The sequence below is a fragment of the Mixophyes fleayi genome, chromosome 12 (assembly GCF_038048845.1).
Source record: "Mixophyes fleayi isolate aMixFle1 chromosome 12, aMixFle1.hap1, whole genome shotgun sequence".
Taxonomy (NCBI): Eukaryota; Metazoa; Chordata; class Amphibia; order Anura; family Limnodynastidae; genus Mixophyes; species Mixophyes fleayi.
In genome coordinates this window covers 50,227,620-50,246,652 of record NC_134413.1, presented here as the reverse complement: position 1 = coordinate 50,246,652, position 19,033 = coordinate 50,227,620, and the positions used below count along the sequence as shown (strand labels likewise).

At 41.2% G+C, this 19,033-nt stretch overlaps 1 protein-coding gene across 1 annotated transcript in view; it reads left to right on the top strand.

The window, feature by feature from the left end:
- The window catches only part of PLCB2 (phospholipase C beta 2), a 201,259-nt gene that overhangs the window by 166,306 nt on the left and 15,920 nt on the right, over nt 1-19,033 (top strand). Inside the window, exons 26-29 of the mRNA XM_075193063.1 lie at nt 840-1,041; nt 9,109-9,274; nt 9,764-9,840; nt 11,338-11,433. Coding sequence (XP_075049164.1) covers nt 840-1,041; nt 9,109-9,274; nt 9,764-9,840; nt 11,338-11,433 — 541 coding nt within the window. The remainder of the gene's footprint in view (nt 1-839; nt 1,042-9,108; nt 9,275-9,763; nt 9,841-11,337; nt 11,434-19,033) is intronic.

The window sequence follows — 19,033 nt, the reverse complement described above, 5'->3', positions numbered from 1 at the left end:
ATCCTAGGATCCCTCTCCTGCAATGCTCTCTTCATAGGGCAGAATGGCTAACGCCATCTTCAGATGTCCTTAGCTATTGGAGTCAAACTCCAAAAATCTCTGATATCTCTTGCGTTAGGCTTTTGTTAAATAACTGTGATGCTACATTATACCTAAACAATGCAGAAACAGTTGTTTCCACATGGTTTAAGGCTTAATAAAAAAGGCCCCTATGGCAGTTTTAGGTAACATTTCAAGGGTGGCATGGGTTGGCCCCCTCACCTTCAAAAAGAGTGCACAGTATCCTTAATTCTAGTAATAAGTTAAAACAATACATTTAATCAAGAGCCACCTATCTGTAATAACATATCAGCAGACATGTTACAAGCTATAGCAAACAAATCTGACAATAAAGCAGGAAGACGTTGGGGGCTGCAAGTGAAGGCTCTGGACTAATAAACACAAATATCTGATTGGGTGCTGGAATATATAGTGCTACAGGACCTGGACCAAGACATGATCAGGGATGAGCTAAGTCAGAAGCTGCAGCTGCTTCCCATTATTAGAGAAGAGGTGTGCTACCTCCTGGTAACAGAGAACAATAGTTTGCAACCAGCTTCAGAACAATAGCTTGCACTCCAAATATTTGTGAATGGTTTGCCTTTTTATATTAGATTAAATTAAAACAGGTTCTCAGAACATTGTTAGACCAAGAAAGTGGCATAGAATGATGTTTGTAATCGGATGACTTTTATACTTCTCTTATGTTGTGAACATGAAGACTGGAATTGGGAAAAAGTAGACCCCAAATAAGTCTAAGGCAATTCAAAAATGAAAGTTTAATTGTGCATTTCTTTTAGAACCAGAAACCACAAATCAGGATGAACTACAAAAACAGAAAAGCTTTATGAAGCTTCAGAAGAAGCAGGAGAAGGAATTGAAAGAACTGGAGCGAAAGGGACAGAAACGCAGGGAAGAGATTCTGCAGAAATACTCCAATGCATTCAGTGACCTTCACACACAGACCAATAAGAAGAAAAATTGCAAGAGTCAGAAAAAGAAGTAAGTGTGCATAGACCTTCCTGTTTTATTGTGATACAATAAAGACACAGCTTCATTGAATGAATGAATGAATGAATGAATGAATGAATGAATGAACAATGACTTCTGTAGGCCTTTTTCCAAAGGTGTATATAATGTAGATGCTCATCAAATGTGCACCTACATCCGGATCAGAATTCCCCCAGTCTAGCTCAGTCTCTTTATGGACTTTGTGGGTTAGAATTAGGGATGTGCACCGGCGACTTTTGAGGTCTCGTGTTTTGTGTTTTGGATCCGGATTTTCGTTATTTTTGGGGTTCGGATTTGTCTCGCAAAACACTTGACGAAAGGTCTCGGTTCGGATTTAAGGTTTTGGATTCGGATTTTTTTGGAAAAAAACATAAAAAGTTTAAAAATCAAGTTTTTGGGCTTATTTTCACTCCTAGGCTATTATTAACCTCAATAACATTCAATAACAAGCATTTCCACTAATTTACAGTGTATTCTGAACACCTCACAATATAGTTATTAGTCCAAAACGTTGCAACAAGGTATCTTTCTGGACTGCGTAGAGGAGTGGGTCACCACAATATATATTAAAAACCCTGAACTTTTATGATTCGCACCAATAAATGTACCTGGACTGCGTAGAGGAGTGGGTCACCACAAGATATATTAAAAACCCTGAACTTTTATGATTCGCACCAATAAATGTACCTGGACTGCGTAGAGGAGTGGATCACCACAATATCTATTAAAAACCCTGAACTTTTATGAATCGCACCAATAAATGTACCTGGACTGCGTATAGGAGTGGGTCACCACAAGATATATTAAAAACCCTGAACTTTTATGATTCGCACCAATAAATGTACCTGGACTGCGTAGAGGAGTGGGTCACCACAATATCTATTAAAAACCCTGAACTTTTATGAATCGCACCAATAAATGTACCTGGACTGCGTAGAGGAGTGGGTCACCACAATATCTATTAAAAACCCTGAACTTTTATGAATCGCACCAATAAATGTACCTGGACTGCGTATAGGAGTGGGTCACCACAATATCTATTAAAAACCCTGAACTTTTATGATTCGCACCAATAAATGTACCTGGACTGCCTAGAGGAGTGGGCACTGGGCACCACAATAAAATATATAAAAAACCTTCAACAGGTCTGCATTACACTACACATACGGCTGCTCCTCCATCCTCTCCATCATATACATGTTGGAGTTTTAGCGTGTGACAACCTCTTGTTTTTGATAATGTCAGTGCATTTTGAATATTTTTCAATTTGCCCCACACCACTGAATGAACTTTATCTATGATACGCATCTATCTATCTTGACTGCGTAGTGTGGTGGCCCCGGTACACAATTTGGTACCGAGGCCACAATATAATTAAAAAACCCTCCACGTGTCAGAATTCCACCAAAAAAGGGTATGGACTGCGTAGTGTGGTGGCCCCGGTACACAATTTGGTACCGAGGCCACAATATAATTAAAAAATTGGGCATCAACAGTCAACGTTGTTTAATATCTGATACACCTCTATCTGGACTGCATAGTGGAGTGGCCCCGGTACCCAATTTGGTACCGGGGCCACAATACCTCCTCCAAACATGGTACAGACAATTCGTCATTGAGATCCCATCAAGTATGTTAAAGACAGACAGGGTCGAAGTGTTATTCGTTGACTTTGTAAACCCAAAAAACTGTCCCTGTTGCACATAGTCGTGCAATGAAGACTGACTTTTTCATTTAAAGGCACGATCTTTCAAGTGTAGTGTTTGTAAGTCTAAGTCATATTATACTTTTGGTAAAATTGGTTTATTTTGTTCCTCTTTATGGTAATTAGTCATAGAATTAAAGTATGAAATAGAATTAAAGTATGAAATAGAATTAAAGTATGAAATAGAATTAAAGTATGAAATAGAATTAAAGTATGAAATAGAGTGGTATAGAGTTGTAGTGTGGTATAGATAGAGTGGTCCACACAATATAATAATAAAACCCTCAACTGGTCTGAATTCCACCAAACAAGTATCTGGACTGCGTAGTGTGGTGGCCCCGGTACACAATTTGGTACCGAGGCCACAATATAATTAAAAAATTGGGCATCAACTGTCACCGTTGTTTAATATCTGATACACCTAAATATGGACTGCACAGTGGAGTGGCCCCGGTAGTAAATTTGGTGCCGGGGCCACAATACCTCCTCCAACTTCCAAGTGTAGTGTTTATAAAGACAGACAGCGTTGAAGTGTTATTAGTTGACTTTCTTAACCCTAAAATTGTCCCTGTTGCAAATATTCGTGCAATGGACAGTTACTTTTTTATTGAAAGACTCAAGCTTTCAAGTGTAGTGTTTATAAAATATAAACAACAATACAGTAGTTTTAGAGCACGTCAATACCTCTTGTTTTAAATTATGACACGGCATTTTACTTTTGGTTTAATTTCTTGTATTTTTTTAAATTTGGTTTTACTTTTTGAACATGGCAAACGACTGTTGATTGGTCATATAATGCAAAAAAAAAAGGTCCAAGATGGAATTGTCCTTGGGCCCTCACACCCACCCTTATGTTGTTTAAATAGGACATGCACACTTTAACAAACCAATCATTTCAGCGACAGGGCCTACCAAACAACTTTGGCTGAAATGATTGGTTTGTTTGGGCCCCCACACCAAAAAAGCTATTCATCTCTCCCTGTACAGACTAAACAGGCTCTACTGAGGCAAGATGTCGTCCTCATCCTCAACCTCTGATTCCTCTCCCCCTACAGTGTGTACTTCCTCCTCATCACACATTATCAATTCGTCCCCGCTGGACTCCACAACCACAGGTCCCTCTGTAGTATCTGGAGGGCAGTGCTGTACTTCATTGAGGAATTGATTATTCATTTTTATAAACATCATTTTTTCAACGTTGTGAGGAAGCAACCTCCTTCGCCGCTCACTGACCAGGTTCCCCGCTGCACTAAAAACTCTTTCCGAGTACACACTGGAGGGGGGACAACTCAGGTAAAATAGAGCCAGTTTGTACAGGGGCTTCCAAACTGCCTTTTTTTCCTGCCAGTAACAATATGGACTGTCTGACATGTCTACTTGGATGGTGTCAGCAAAGTAATCATCCACAATTTTTTCTATTGTGACAGCATCCAATGCAGCGAGAGTAGACATGTCTGCAATGGTTGGCAGGTCCTTCAGTCCGGACCAGATGTTATCAGCATCCCCGCCAGTGCCTCTTTTGGGAAAACTGAGCTTTTTCCTCGCAGCCATAGATGTGGAAGAAAATGAGGGTGGAGCTGTTGGCATGTCACGGTCCTCTTCAGAGGACAATCTCCTGACCAGCAGGTCTTTGCACCACTGTAGACTTGTGTCCGCCGGAAACAGAGACACAACATACGCTTTAAACCGAGGATCGAGCACGGTGGCCAGAATGTATTCCTCTGACTTTAAAAGAGTGACCACCCTCGGATCCTGGCAAAGCGTACGAAGGGCTACATCCACAAGAGCTACATGCTTGGTGTAATCGCAATGGCTTACCAGCTCCTCCCTCACTTTCTCCAGCTGCTTCTGCAACAGCCTGATCAGGGGAATGACCTGACTCAAGCTGGCAGTGTCGGAACTGACTTCTCGTGTGGCAAGTTCAAATGGCTGCAGAACCTTGCACAACACGGAAATCAGTCTCCACTGCGCTTGACTGAGGCGCATCCCCACTCCTTTGCCTATGTCGTAGGTGGCTGTGTAGGCCTGAATGGCCTTTTGCTGCTCCTCCATCCTCTGCAGCATATAGAGGGTGGAGTTCCAGCGCGTCACAACCTCTTGTTTGAGGTGATGGCAGGGCAGGTTCATGCTTTTTTGATGTGCCTCTAGTCTGCGGTAGGCACTGGCTGAATGCCGAAAGTGTCCAGCAATTTTGCGGGCCACCGCAAGCATCTCCTGCACACCCCTGTCACTCTTGAGGTAATGCTGCACCACCAAATTAATGGTGTGGGCAAAACATGGGACGTGCTGGAAATTGCCCATATTTAATGCCCGCACAATGTTACTGGCATTGTCTGACACCACAAATCCCCATGAGAGTCTAAGTGGGGTAAGCCACTGGGAGATAATTTCCCTCATTTTCTCTAATATGTTGTCAGCGTTGTGCCTCTTATTAAAGCCTGTAATACACAATGTTGCCTGCCTTTGCATGAGCAGCCATTTTGTAGATGCTGCTACTGATGCAGCTGTTGCTGTTGCTGCGGAAGGGGATGCATCTACCCAGTGGGCTGTCACAGTCATATAGTCCTTCGTTTGCCCAGAACCACTTGTCCACATGTCCGTGGTTAAGTGGACAGTGGGTACAACCGCATTTTTAAGAGCACTGAGGACACTTGATCGTACTTCTCTGTACATTTTTGGTATCGCCTTCCTAGTGAAGTGGAATCTCGAGGGGATTTGGTACCGGGGACACAATACCTCCATCAACCCTCTAAATCCCACTCCACTGATGGCGGACACCGGGCGCACGTCTAACACCAACATTGCAGTTACAGCCGCAGTTATACGCTTTGCAATAGGGTGACTACTATCGTATTTTGTGGTCATGGCAAACGACTGTTGGACGGTCAATTGTTTTGTGAAAGACTTAGCGGTCTTACGACTTCCCCTCTGGGAAGATGACCGACTAACAGCAGCAACAGCAGCAGTGGCAGTAGTAGGCGTACCGCTGCAGGATTCCTCGGATGAATCCCGTATTGAGGAGGACTCAGTCTGGCTGCTGACTTGGGCTGCAGGACTGAATCTGATGGAGATTGTGGAGGAAGTTGACGAGGAGGGTGTTGCTGGTGTGTATCCAACTGGACCACGGGATTTAGGTGTCCCTGTACTGATGAGGGTCCTAGCCCCAGTTCCTGAACTAATCACTGAACTATGAAGGTTATTCAGGTGACGTATAAGGGAGGATGTTCCTAGGTGGGCAAGATCCTTACCCCTGCTTATTTGAGCTTTACATAAGCTACATATGGCCATACATTGGTTGTCTGGATTTGGATAAAAATAACTCCAGACCGAAGAGGTGCATTTTTTGGTCTTCTGACCAGGCATGACGATGGGCTTTTTCATCCCATGGACATCAGCTGTTTCCCCCCCTGGTGCCTCATTTACAATAACCACATCACCATCCTCATCATCAAGTTCCTCCACAGCGCCAGCTACATCATCAATAGCCTCCTCCCGAGCCACCTCTTCCCGTACAGTGATGGGAAGGTCAGGCTTGACAACCACCAACATCCTTGGACTCGCCTTGTGGATTTGTGATAATTTCTCTTTAGAAGGCAGAGTTGTTTGCTGTTTTGTTGCTGACAGCATAACTCTCTTCAATTTTTTGTAGGGGGGGGGAGGAGGAGGAGGGCTAAGATCCGTGGGTGAAGCTGAACCACTAGTCATGAACACGGGCCAGGGCCTAAGCCGTTCCTTGCCACTCCGTGTCGTAAATGGCATATTGGCAACTTTACGTTTCTCCTCAGATGATTTTAAGTTTCTCTTTTTGCTACTTTTTCTTAACTTGGGCTTTTTGGATTTTACATGCCCGGTACTACGAGATTGGGCATCGGGCTTGGAAGACGACGTTGATGGCATTTCATCGTCTATGTCATGACTAGTGGCAGCAGCTTCAGCATTAGGAGGAAGTGGGTCTTGATCTTTCCCTACTTTATCCTCCAAATTTTTGGTCTCCATTATATGTAGCACAAGATACTGCAGAATGTGTGAACTTGGTAATATTGCAGTACCAATGGACTTATACTGCTGGATTGGTTTTGCAAATTTGGTTATAATTATTATATATTTTTTTTTTTTTAAATTTTTTATTTTTTTTTACTTTTTTTTTATTTTTAAAAAACTTGGGAATAGTGGGGAAATAACTATGCCCTTAGAAGCACAGAGCACAGGACACAGCACCACTGGACTGAACAGGACACGGCACAGGACCCAGCAGCACTACGGAACTCAGCAGGACAGAGCACAGGACACAGCACCACTGGACTGATACTGCAGAATGTGTGAACTTGGTAATATTGCAGTACCAATGGACTTATACTGCTGGATTGGTTTTGCAAATTTGGTTATAATTATTATATATTTTTTTTTTTTTAAATTTTTTATTTTTTTTTACTTTTTTTTTATTTTTTAAAAACTTGGGAATAATGGGGAAATAACTATGCCCTTAGAAGCACAGAGCACAGGACACAGCACCACTGGACTGAACAGGACACGGCACAGGACCCAGCAGCACTACGGAACTCAGCAGGACAGAGCACAGGACACAGCACCACTGGACTGATACTGCAGAATGTGTAAACTTTGTAATATTGCAGTACCACTGGACTTTTACTGCTGAATGTGTGAACTTGGTAATATTGCAGTACCAATGGGCTTATACTGCAGGATTGGTTGTGCAAATTTTGTGGTAATTAAAAAAAATTAAAGTAGTTTTTGGTATTTTTTAAAAAAACTTTTTTTTATTTTTTTAAACACAGGGGAATATTGGGGAAATAACTATGCCCTTAGAAGCACAGAGCACAGGACACAGCACCACTGGACTGAACAGGACACAGCACAGGACCCAGCAGCACCACTGACCTCAGAAGGACAGAGCACAGCACACAGCACCACTGGACTGATACTGCAGAACACAGCACAGCACAGCACAGCACAGAACTAAACAGCACAGAGGACCACCTAACACACCCTCCCTCTACCCTGATCAATGCCCGAGTGAAGATGGCGGCGACTAGCGGGGAATTTATAGGATCCGAGTATCGCGAGATCCGACAACGGGATTATGAGTCAGAGCCTCAGTTTCACATTTGAATTTGGCGCCAATACCCGGATCTGTCTCGGATCCGACTCGGATCCGCAACGTTCGGGTGGGCTCGGATTTCATAAATCCGAGTGCGCTCATCCCTAGTTAGAATGTGGAGAGGAATGCTTACACATGTATGTTTTTGGACAGTAGTTAACCTTGTACAGACTTTCCAGAACTCAGTAATGGTGGGCATCAGATTACTTGAACCACACTTCCATCAGAACACGTTGGGATCTCACCCGCACACGCCTTGTTCACAACATGTTGAGATCTCACCCACACACGCTTTGTTCGGGAGTATCTCAATCAACCCTCCATGACAATCTGTGATTGGATAGGGCAATTTTTGAATCATCTGATCCTGCCATCCATTCCCAATCCCTCCCTGGAGTGGTACGATCTATCATCTCGACTAATGGGCAAAGCCTACTGAATGGTGCTTAGCCCAAAGGGCGAAACACCTTTAGGTTAGTTTATGTCTCTCTCCGGTCACAAACTGGAATGGAGTGGAGACGTATAGAAACAGCCATGGGCACATCACCACAAGGACATTTTCAAGTTGCTCCCAATATGCAAACAACTACTCACAACTGTTCATGAGAAGTGACCCCTGGAAAATGTCATTTACATACCAGCCCTGTGAACAGATCCTGTCTTATATTTCTTACAACTCTTAGACGTCACTTCTCCTGAAGATTAGATAGAAAGTGTATTGACATTGTATAAATAGAGATACTGAATTATTATGTATATTTTTTAAAAGCGGTATATAGCTGAACTATTCTTATTTAATAACACAATCTTTTTTGCTTGATATGGGCAAGCAATTATATTATTTTATCATATTTTTTTTCCATCAATATTTTTATTAGATATTTTGTCAAACTTAAGGGGTACAGAAAAATAAAAATAGAAAGGGGCAAGGAATAAATAAAAAGTGGAAAGAGGGGAGGGTTTACAGTGGGGAATGAACACTATGTCATAGCTATATTAAATTAAACATTTCCTGCACATCAAATGACATTACAATAGCATTTTGCGAACTTACTAACCCATGTAGAGGCCTAAACTTGCGATGGTTCCGGTGACTCAATTGGGACAGATTTGACAGTTTGGCCGCTGGAGACACTGTTCCATTCATGTCTGTGCTTAACCCTTTGAATGGCTATTGCTGTAGAATTTATGGCACTACCGTAAATCTTTGGGTGATGTTGTGTTAATATTTTAGAAGTCTGGAGGATGATTATGGCTCAGTATGGGGTGCTGGAGAAATCCCAGGAAAACCAGATCCAAAGGTGGTGGAGTTGAAAGAGAAGCTGGAACAGGAACTGATACGTCTTGGAGAGGAGCTGTATGAGGGCATCTGGAAGAAGAAAGAGCAACATTCCGTAGAAGTATGCGTAGACATTACAACTTACATTTCTATGCAAGTTATATATTGCTAGTAGACATTACAACTTATATTTCTATGCATGTTATATATTGCTAGTAGACATTACAACTTACATTTCTATGCATGTTATATATTGCTAGTAGACATTACAACTTACATTTCTATGCATGTTATATATTGCTAGTAGACATTACAACTTATATTTCTATGCATGTTATATAATGCTAGTACCTGCAATACAGTTCAGGACAAACCCATCTAAACCTTAATCTTAGTAATCATAGAGTTGGTATAACAGGCAATACATTTTGGCAGATTTTATCTTATTTATTTTGGGGTGGGGAGGGAATGTAGACCTGTATATTATTTCCACACTTTTCAGAATTCCACAATACAAATGTTTAAATTTTAAATTGTTTATAGCCTTTTTACATCAAGATACAGAATTGCATTTCTTCATATAGATATAATACATTTGAACTTTCAACAGCAAATTTCCAAACTGCTCGAGTTGGCACAAGAGAAGCAAGCAATGGAACTGAAAGTCCTAAAGGAATCTACTGATAGGTACGCTTTCATACTGACACATAAGGCGTTATATTCAAATAGATTTATGATTTGTTCATAAAGATACTGGCAAAAATATGTAAAGGTCGGTCTCATAAAAAAAAGTTCAATTGGAAAACACTATAATTTATTTACTATAAATGTATTATTTATTAAGTTATTTATATAGCTCATACTTATTACGCAGTGTTTTACACAGATTATTTAATAATTCACCACAGTCCCTGCCCTAGTGGACCTGTCAATCTGTATTCCCTACCACATGCACACCGACACACACTAGAATTTTTGTCACTAGCCATTTGACCTATCCATATGTCTTGGCAGTATGGAAGGGAACCGGAGCACTCGGAGGATAACACAGGCAAACACGCAGAGAACATACAAACTCCGAACAGATAGGGCCCTGGTTGCTGGTTGAAATTGAACCCATTACCCTAGTGCTGTGAGACAGCAATGCTACATAGTGTGCAATTGTGCTGTTCATTATTTAACACAATGCTTTTTATGGGAAAATTAGTAGAAATTTGTGTTGATAACTTATCAGCTTGCAGTTAGGAATGTGGAAGCCAAAACATCAAACAGCTATATTGGCTGACCACAAATGAACAGGCCGAACTGATCACACATGGGATGAGCAACTGTTGTCCTGATTTTTTGCAGATCTGGGCGAGTTTGGGCCATACAACCATCACCAATGGCCCAATTTTTATTGGGCCATTAGTGCCTGCAAGCTTGGTGACTGCCTGCAAGCTTTAGGGTCCCATAAATTTAAATAGAGAAAATGGACACCCTATACTCTATATATGCCACCCGTTACTTTGAGTGCCAAATGCAGTAAAATTGTAAACCCCACTAAGCCTGATCATCCAGGTGTATTTCAAGTCTCTATTCTTGCAAAAAAATACTATTCCAGGGCCAAAATTGTGACTGACCTGGTATACATGAGAGGAAGCAGAACAATCAATCATGGTCTTGCCATCGCAATGCCTAACCAGTTTGGTAGGAAACAATTTAATTGGTTAGCCTGCCAGGAGAGACTTGGCAACTCTTTGCAATTATGGATAACTCAGGTAAATGACAACTTGCAATAATGCTTAGGTAGGCAACCACGGTTAAATAGTCTAACTCAAAGTCATTAGTAACTATTTTGTATGAAAGTAACTTCAGGTTTATGTCTAATGGCCCTTTAAGAGCTGTTGCAAGCAATTACCCTTAATATATTCTAGAGAAGAATTTGCCAGATACAGAGAAATAAAAGTTGACTGTCAGAAATGTTTCACTTTGGGATGGAAAGCAGTGCTACAAATGCAGAACTATGCTAGAAAAAAACTAACTATAAGAGAAAAAAATCCCAGTGTTATTTACATAGGACACATTTAACCCAGGAATGGGAAGAGCTGCCTTGTGTCACTGTGAATAACCGGGGCAGTTTACGTAAAACAGGAGGGAGGGTTGTGTGAGGTCCATGCACGTGACTTATGTGTCTTTCTACAGTGACACTAAACAGATGAAGAAGAAGCTGGAGACGAAGAGACTGGAGAGGCTTGAAACAGTGAGCAAGAATACAATGGACAAAGCTGCTCAGGAAAGGTGTGATTGTGCTTATCTGTTCAAAAACATTTCTTTTAAAATGGGATAGAAGCTTAAAGAAAATTGGGTTTTATAATGAACAAATTGGGAACATGGGCATAACTAGAAATGCGATATTTTGAAAGGGCCTCAAAACTTCATTCCTAAAGTCACACCCGCTAAGACCCTACTGCATACAAAATAGTGCCAAACATTGTACTAAAATAGTGACAATTTACTAGTCAGACAAAGGTCTCTAAACTACATGTGCATTCCTTTTGTCACCAGTGACTGCCTGAATAAAGAAATATGTACAGTAGCCACACTAAGAGAGCCTATAGAGACACATGGCTTTCTCTATGGGCAACATTTTGTGTGGCCTAGTACAATTTACAGTCTGTTATTGCTGTAGTTACACCAATACATGATGGTTATATGGAAACTTACAGAGATTTATTTAGAGATGCCATCTACACAAAGCTGAGGCATACATTTTGTGAACTTGACCTATATTCATGAGCATACACAATAAGTTCACTATGAACCAGCACCTTAGGAATATTGCTAATAACTCATGAATATTGATTATGAAGTGTTGTGGTGATAGTACTGGATCCTAGTGAACTGAAGATATTAATTCTCATGAAAATTAGTTTAGCCCACAATATGTCTGCTTCCATTGTGTGCAGGTTATAGGTTATCTTCCAATGGGCATTGTACAATAAATGAAATAATATCTTTTGGGTATGACTCTTAGCTCTGAATAAAACAAGGGCATATGTATGAGATTTTTTTTTTCGTTGTACAATAAAGTATTGTTTGTTAACACGAAAGTCATTATACACTTGTATTGTCCACTCTATTATGATGTATTTCACTCACGTCTAAAATGGCCATCTGTATCTTCCCTGAATATGGTAGAATTTACATTTATAAATATGGTGCACTCGATTTTCATATAATTTTTCTTATTCACTTAACTCACTTATTAATCCAACCCTAGTATCAATTATCTATATCTGCTATAGAAAACTACAATCACCTGACTAGCCCTAGGCCTTCTTTTAACTGATACCAGTGTTTTAGGTCATTTTGTTTAAGAGAACTTTATTTAGTGTTCAAGAAGGTCAGCAGCCACTGAACACTACTGTATTAATCATCTTCCTGCCAATTGTATCTTGCATGCTAACATATTATAAGATGGCATGTACAAGTGGATCTTGTTTATTGGAGTTGCATCTAGTGATACATTTTCTTCCTGTTGTATTTATGTTAGGCATATAATCACAACATTTTGCACTGGCCTGTATTTATTTGACAATTATGTTTACAGTCTATTAAATAAATGTATGTTAGCTATAGATAGAAAATTGAATAAGTAGTCAGAATGCTGATGAATTTCTTACAAAGATAAAGAATGTGATGCGGAGGTCAGTGATGACAAGGACACTGACCTGGGCAAAGGCATATACCTGTGATAACAGTCGTTCACATCCTGGGAAGTGGAGAACTGGTTCACCAACTTTCAATGTTGTGAATAGGTGCATCCAGATGAAGGGTTGAACAGTTTGTGGATTGATAGCAAAGGGCATGGACCCCATGGCATCAACGACTGCTGTAACGGTTTCCCTCCCTGGTTATGCCTTCTTGAATAGCCAATAGGGGCATGCAGGAGACAGTGATGGGTCAAGGATGGCCTGGTATCTGATATTTTACCATCTCTCCTGGATCTGCTATTTCAGGGACCAGTCTTGCATCTCAATCAACCACTTATGGCATTAGTATACTAAAAGTTTTGTAGTTACTTCTTTTTTTTTTGTTTTGTGAATGAGAATCTTACCCACCCAGAGCCTTCTTCCTCCCATACCTTGTTGGAATTCTTGCAGTTGGAACTTGATTTAGCTCTGGGACTCATCACTTTTTCTTACATCCAATTCCCTTAATTTCTCACAAGTGATAATCCTACAAAGAATATTTCATTAAGCGTTCAAAATACTTATTTCCCAAATATATTTACCTTTCAGAGAACAATCACATGTGCAGCTCCTCTCCTCTTTTCCTTGACATTGGAATTTATTACCCCAGGATTAGGCTACCAAGGGGCAGAGGGGTTTTCCATAAGTGCAGTTGCCTTGGCCTGACTGCAATCAAGTTACAGCCATAGCAACTGGTTGGGTGGGGCTTGATGATACAATTGCATCATTATGTCCCACCCATGATTTTGTTCATACTTACGTCTGGAAGGAAGGTATGGAAATGAGACAAGGTATGGAAATGAGACATCTTTTCTTTTGGTGCCAATACGTCTTGCTCTGCCATGGTGCATACTGTATGATACAACAACAGACATATACCATAACTGACAGGCATGTATAGTAATCATAGAGTTGGTATAATCCTACCAAAGTAAAATATCCATTTCTCCTGTAGCAAATATGTTTCTTGCTTGAGTGGTGCAGCACTGTTTTTATTGGAGATATCAGACATAATTATAATCCCATTGCCCTTATTAAGATTTTACTTACAACAGAATAAGCAGCATCAATGTGAAACTCATGGTTGAAAGAGACAGATGCTGTCTATACCACAAAAACATGAACAGTATAAAGCTATATGGGCATATTTATTAACTAGGGCATTTTTGACACAATCATTTCCATTCCTTTTAGCAATGATAGGGAATTAAAGATTGTAACCATTTATTAAAAGTCTTCTGCTAAAAGAGCAATCACGATAAACATCTGTCCCGGCAAAGTGGCCACCTTTGCGATAGTATCCGGAGTGGAGAGCAGGTAAGATGCGGTGTGGGATCTGAAGATCCCTCTACCGCATTGTTCTCCCCATAGGCTTCAATAGCTAACTCCATCTTCAGATGGTATTAGCCATAGGCACAAGTTTTGAAGACCTTTGATTTATGGAACTTGTTCAATCACACAAAATAGCTGTCCTCATAGAAAGCTATGGGTACTGCTTTTGTGTTTGAAAACAGTGGGAAAGCAGTTCAGTTATAAATAGATGGGATACTTAAAATTAGGCCGATCCCCCGAAAATGGCATTTTTTTAGGAGCTTGCTAAATAGACCCCATAGAGTTAGTAGTAAACTGGAATATGAGTGAGTTTGAATATTCCTTTTACACCGCTACTAGATACATAATGGGTGATATGAAGGCACTTCTTTTGTCAGTATATAACATAGGTCTGCGAAATTTAAGGTATTGAAAGCTTTTATAATAATACTTTTATATTCTTAATTATACTCCTGTGTACATCAAGAAATAGTATATAAAAAAAGGAACACATCATATTTACATGTAAGGGGGTTACATACATTTTTAAGAAAAAACAAGAAGTTTAATTGTTCTTGACATATTTATTGTGAAATGCAAAGCAGTGTAGATATCACTGTGTTTTTGTCTTAATTACATAATAAAATAACAATAAAATCAAACAATAATAGAAACAAAACCATAATTATTGAAAAAATCGTTAATATCTTGTTTTTTTTGTCTTCAAACTTCATTTTGTCGTTTTTCGCTTATAAGTTTTTTCTGTGTATCATCCAGCATTAGTCAGCCATCATGCTGACGCCCCAACAACCCTGGTATCTTCTTTCTACATCTTTAACATCTTGGTGGAACCGTTCACCCCGTTCTTCACTGTAGTCTCCGAGATTATTCGGGAAATGCTCAATATGTGAATTCAAAAAATGTACCTTTTAAACTCATTGCAGCCAAGGTTTCTGTAACTACAGCCAAGGTTTCTGTAACTATTAAGCATTTCCCTGATAATTTCTTTGTAGTTTGGATCCTTGACATTGCCTAAAAATTTTGAAATCATTTGTTTGAAGGAAGTGCACACCGAAAGTTCCACAATATTCATTACACGCCCGAAATGTTCATCTTTTATTAACGTTCTAATGCCAGGGCCTGTAAAAATGCCTTCCTTCAGTGCAGAGCCGTAACGAGGCCGGTGCGGGCGGTGCAGTCCCAAGGGGGCGGAGTGGCCGCCCGCACCTGCCTCTGTGTGAGGAGTGATAAAAAAAAAAAATTAAACAGACCTCAGATTCAGACTGCCGGCCGCCCGGCGCATCCAAAATGGCGGCCGGCACCCGACTCCTTCTGAACTCTGCCCTCTGCCTCAGCGTCTGATGTCATGACGTTGCTAGGCAGCAGAGGAGCAGAGTAGCAAAGAGGAGCCACGGCTGGTCAGGAATAAAGACAACAAAGGTAAGCTTCTAAGCAGGGGAAAGGGGATGTGTGTTGCTATTATGGAGGGAGGGGGGGGTGAAAGCTGCAATTATGGAAGGAGGTGGGGAATGTGAGCTGCTATTATGGAGGGAGGGGGGCATGTGAGCTGCTATTATGGAGGGAAGGGGGGCATGTGAGCTGCTATTATGGAGGGAGGGAAGGGGGGCATGTGAGCTGCTATTATGGAGGGAGGGAAGGGGGGCATGTGAGCTGCTATTATGGAGGGAGGGGAGGGGAGGGGAGGGGGGCATGTGATGATGTGATGTGAGCTGCTATTATGGAGGGAGGGGGGGATGTGAACTGCTATTATGGAGGGAAGGGGGGCATGTGAGCTGCTATTATGGAGGGAGGGGAGGGGAGGGGGGCATGTGATGTGAGCTGCTATTATGGAGGGAGGGGGGGATGTGAACTGCTATTATGGAGGGAAGGGGGGCATGTGAGCTGCTATTATGGAGGGAAGGGGAGCATGTGAGCTGCTATTATGGAGGGTAGGGGGGCATGTGAGCTGCTATTATGGAGGGAAGGGGGGGCATGTGAGCTGCTATTATGGAGGGAGGGGAGGGGGGCATGTAAGCTGCTATTATGGAGGGGGGGTGTGAGCTGCTATTATGGAGGGAGGAGAGGGGGGGATGTGAGCTGCTATTATGGAGGGAGGGGGGATGTATGCTGCTATTATGGAGGGAGGGGGGCATTTAAGCTGCTATTATGGAGGGGGGGTGTGAGCTGCTATTATGGAGGGAGGAGAGGGGGGGATGTGAGCTGCTATTATGGAGGGAGAGGGGATGTAACCTGCTACTGCTATTATGGAGGGAGGGGGGCATTTAAGCTGCTATTATGGAGGGAGGAGAGGGGGATGTGTGCTGCTATTAGGGAGGGGGATGTGTGCTGCTATTATGGAGGGGAGGAATGTGTGCTGCATCTTGCTATTATGGAGGGGGGGATGCTGCTATGCTTTATGGGGAAAGGGGGGGTATGCTGCCATAATGTGTGAGGAAAGGGGGGATGTATTAATATAATGTGTGATATGAGGGTAGGGAGGTTGGGTGTCTTAGTACATGGGTGAGAGGTAGGCTATTAATTTAATGGTGACGTTTAGGTGGGGGCTAATTATTTAATGGGTACTATTTTATTTGTGGGGTGCTGGTGGGTCAATTTAATTTATTGATGGGGCTTTTTAATTTAATGGTGGGGTCTATTAATTTCAGGTGAGGTATTTATCTGTATTGCAGTCACAAGAATGCTCTCTGTATTGTATGGTGGTCATAGGAATGCTCTCTGTATAGTATGGCGGTCATAGGAATGCTCTCTGTATAGTATGGCGGTCATAGGAATGCTCTCTGTATTGTATGGCGGTCATAGGAATGCTCTCTGTATTGTATGGTGGTCATAGGAATGCTCTCTGTATTATATGGCGGTCATAGGAATGCTCTCTGTATAGTATGGCGGTCACACGAATGCTCTCTGTATTGTATGGAGGTCACAGGAATGCTCTCTAAGGTATGGCGGACACTAGGAGGCTCTTTATTTTGTATGTGTGTGTGTATATATGTGTGTATGTATGTGTGTGTGTATATATATATATATATATATATATATATTATTCATTTTGTGTGATGGTGATAAGGGGGCACAATGTGATAAAGATGGCTCCATGGCACGGTGTGATAAAGGAGAAACTGTGATGGAGGGCACAGTGGGATTAAGGGGCAGTGTGATACAGATGGTACCGTTACATTTATGTTTTAATTTGTTTCAGTGAGTTTTATTTCAATAACCAATTAATTTTTTATACAGCTAGCATGTGATAGCTGCATTTAAAGTACTTGATTCTATGGAGGCTTATTAAATAAAGATTCTTACAAAGCCAGACCGAGAAGAATGGGGAGGGAGGGGGTTTCGGTGCAGTCTACTTGCAAAGCGCTAGCTACGCCCCCACAGTAGGTTGACCACGCCCACTCGATGATTGACACTCCCACTTAGACGGCGGGCGCCGGTTACCTGTCTCGCCCAGGGCACTAAAATGGCTAGTTACGGCACTGCTTCAGTGCAGCATCGGATATGTTAGGGAATTTAGTGCAAAGATATTTCAAAGTTTCTCCATCTTTAGGCAGTGCTTTTACATATTGTTTCATCAGTCCTAATTTTATATGTAGAGGTAGAAGTAAAACTTTATTTGGATCTACTAAACTGGATTTGATGACATTATTTTTTCCAATTTCTAAACTTTTTCGAGCTGTCCAATCGTTTTTTTGCCAATGTAAATTTTTAGCTTTGCTATCCCATTCACAGAGAAAACATGGGAATTTGGTGTAACCTTGTTGCTGGCCAAGTACCATGCATATAATTTTAAGATCTCCACATATTAACCAGTTGTGTCTTGCATATGCAATCAGTTCCAAAACATTTTTCAAATTTTCATATGTTTCTTTAAGATAGACTAAATGTGCTAATGGTATTGACGTGTATGTGTTGCCATTGTGCAATAAAACTAGGGATGTGCACCGGCGACTTTTGGTGTCTCGTGTTTTGTGTTTTGGATTCGGATTTTCGCGATGTTTTGGGTTCGGATTTGTTTCGCAAAACACCTGCCGAAAGGTTTTGGTTCGGATTTAAGGTTTTGGATTCTGATTTTTTTTAAAAAAAGCATAAAAAGTTTAAAAATCAAGTTTTTGGGCTTATTTTCACTCCTACGCTATTATTAACCTCAATAACATTCATTAACAAGCATTTCCACTAATTTACAGTGTATTCTGAACACCTCACAATATAGTTATTAGTCCAAAACGTTGCAACGAGGTATCTTTCTGGACTGCGTAGTGGAGTGGTCCCCACAATATAATAAGAAAACCATCAACTGGTCTTAATCGCACCAAAAAATGTACCTGGACTGCGTAGAGGAGTGGTCACCACAATATAATTTAAAAACCCTGAACTTGTATGATTCGCACCAATAAATGTATCTGGACTGCGTAGAGGAGTGGTCACCACAATATAATTTAAAAACCCTGAACTTGTTTGATTCGCACCAATAAATGTATCTGGACTGCGTAGAGGAGTGGTCACCACAATATAAATTAAAAACCCTGAACTTGTATGAATCGCACCAATAAATGTATCTGGACTGCGTAGAGGAGTGGGTCACCACAATATAATAGGAAAACCATCAACTGGTCTTAATCGCACCAAAAAATGTACCTGGACTGCGTAGAGGAGTGGGTCACCACAATATATGATAGTAGATGCTGCTACTGATGCAGCTGTTGCTGTTGCTGCGGAAGGCGATGCATCTACCCAGTGGGCTGTCACAGTCATATAGTCCTTCGTTTGCCCAGAACCACTTGTCCACATGTCCGTGGTTAAGTGGACAGTGGGTA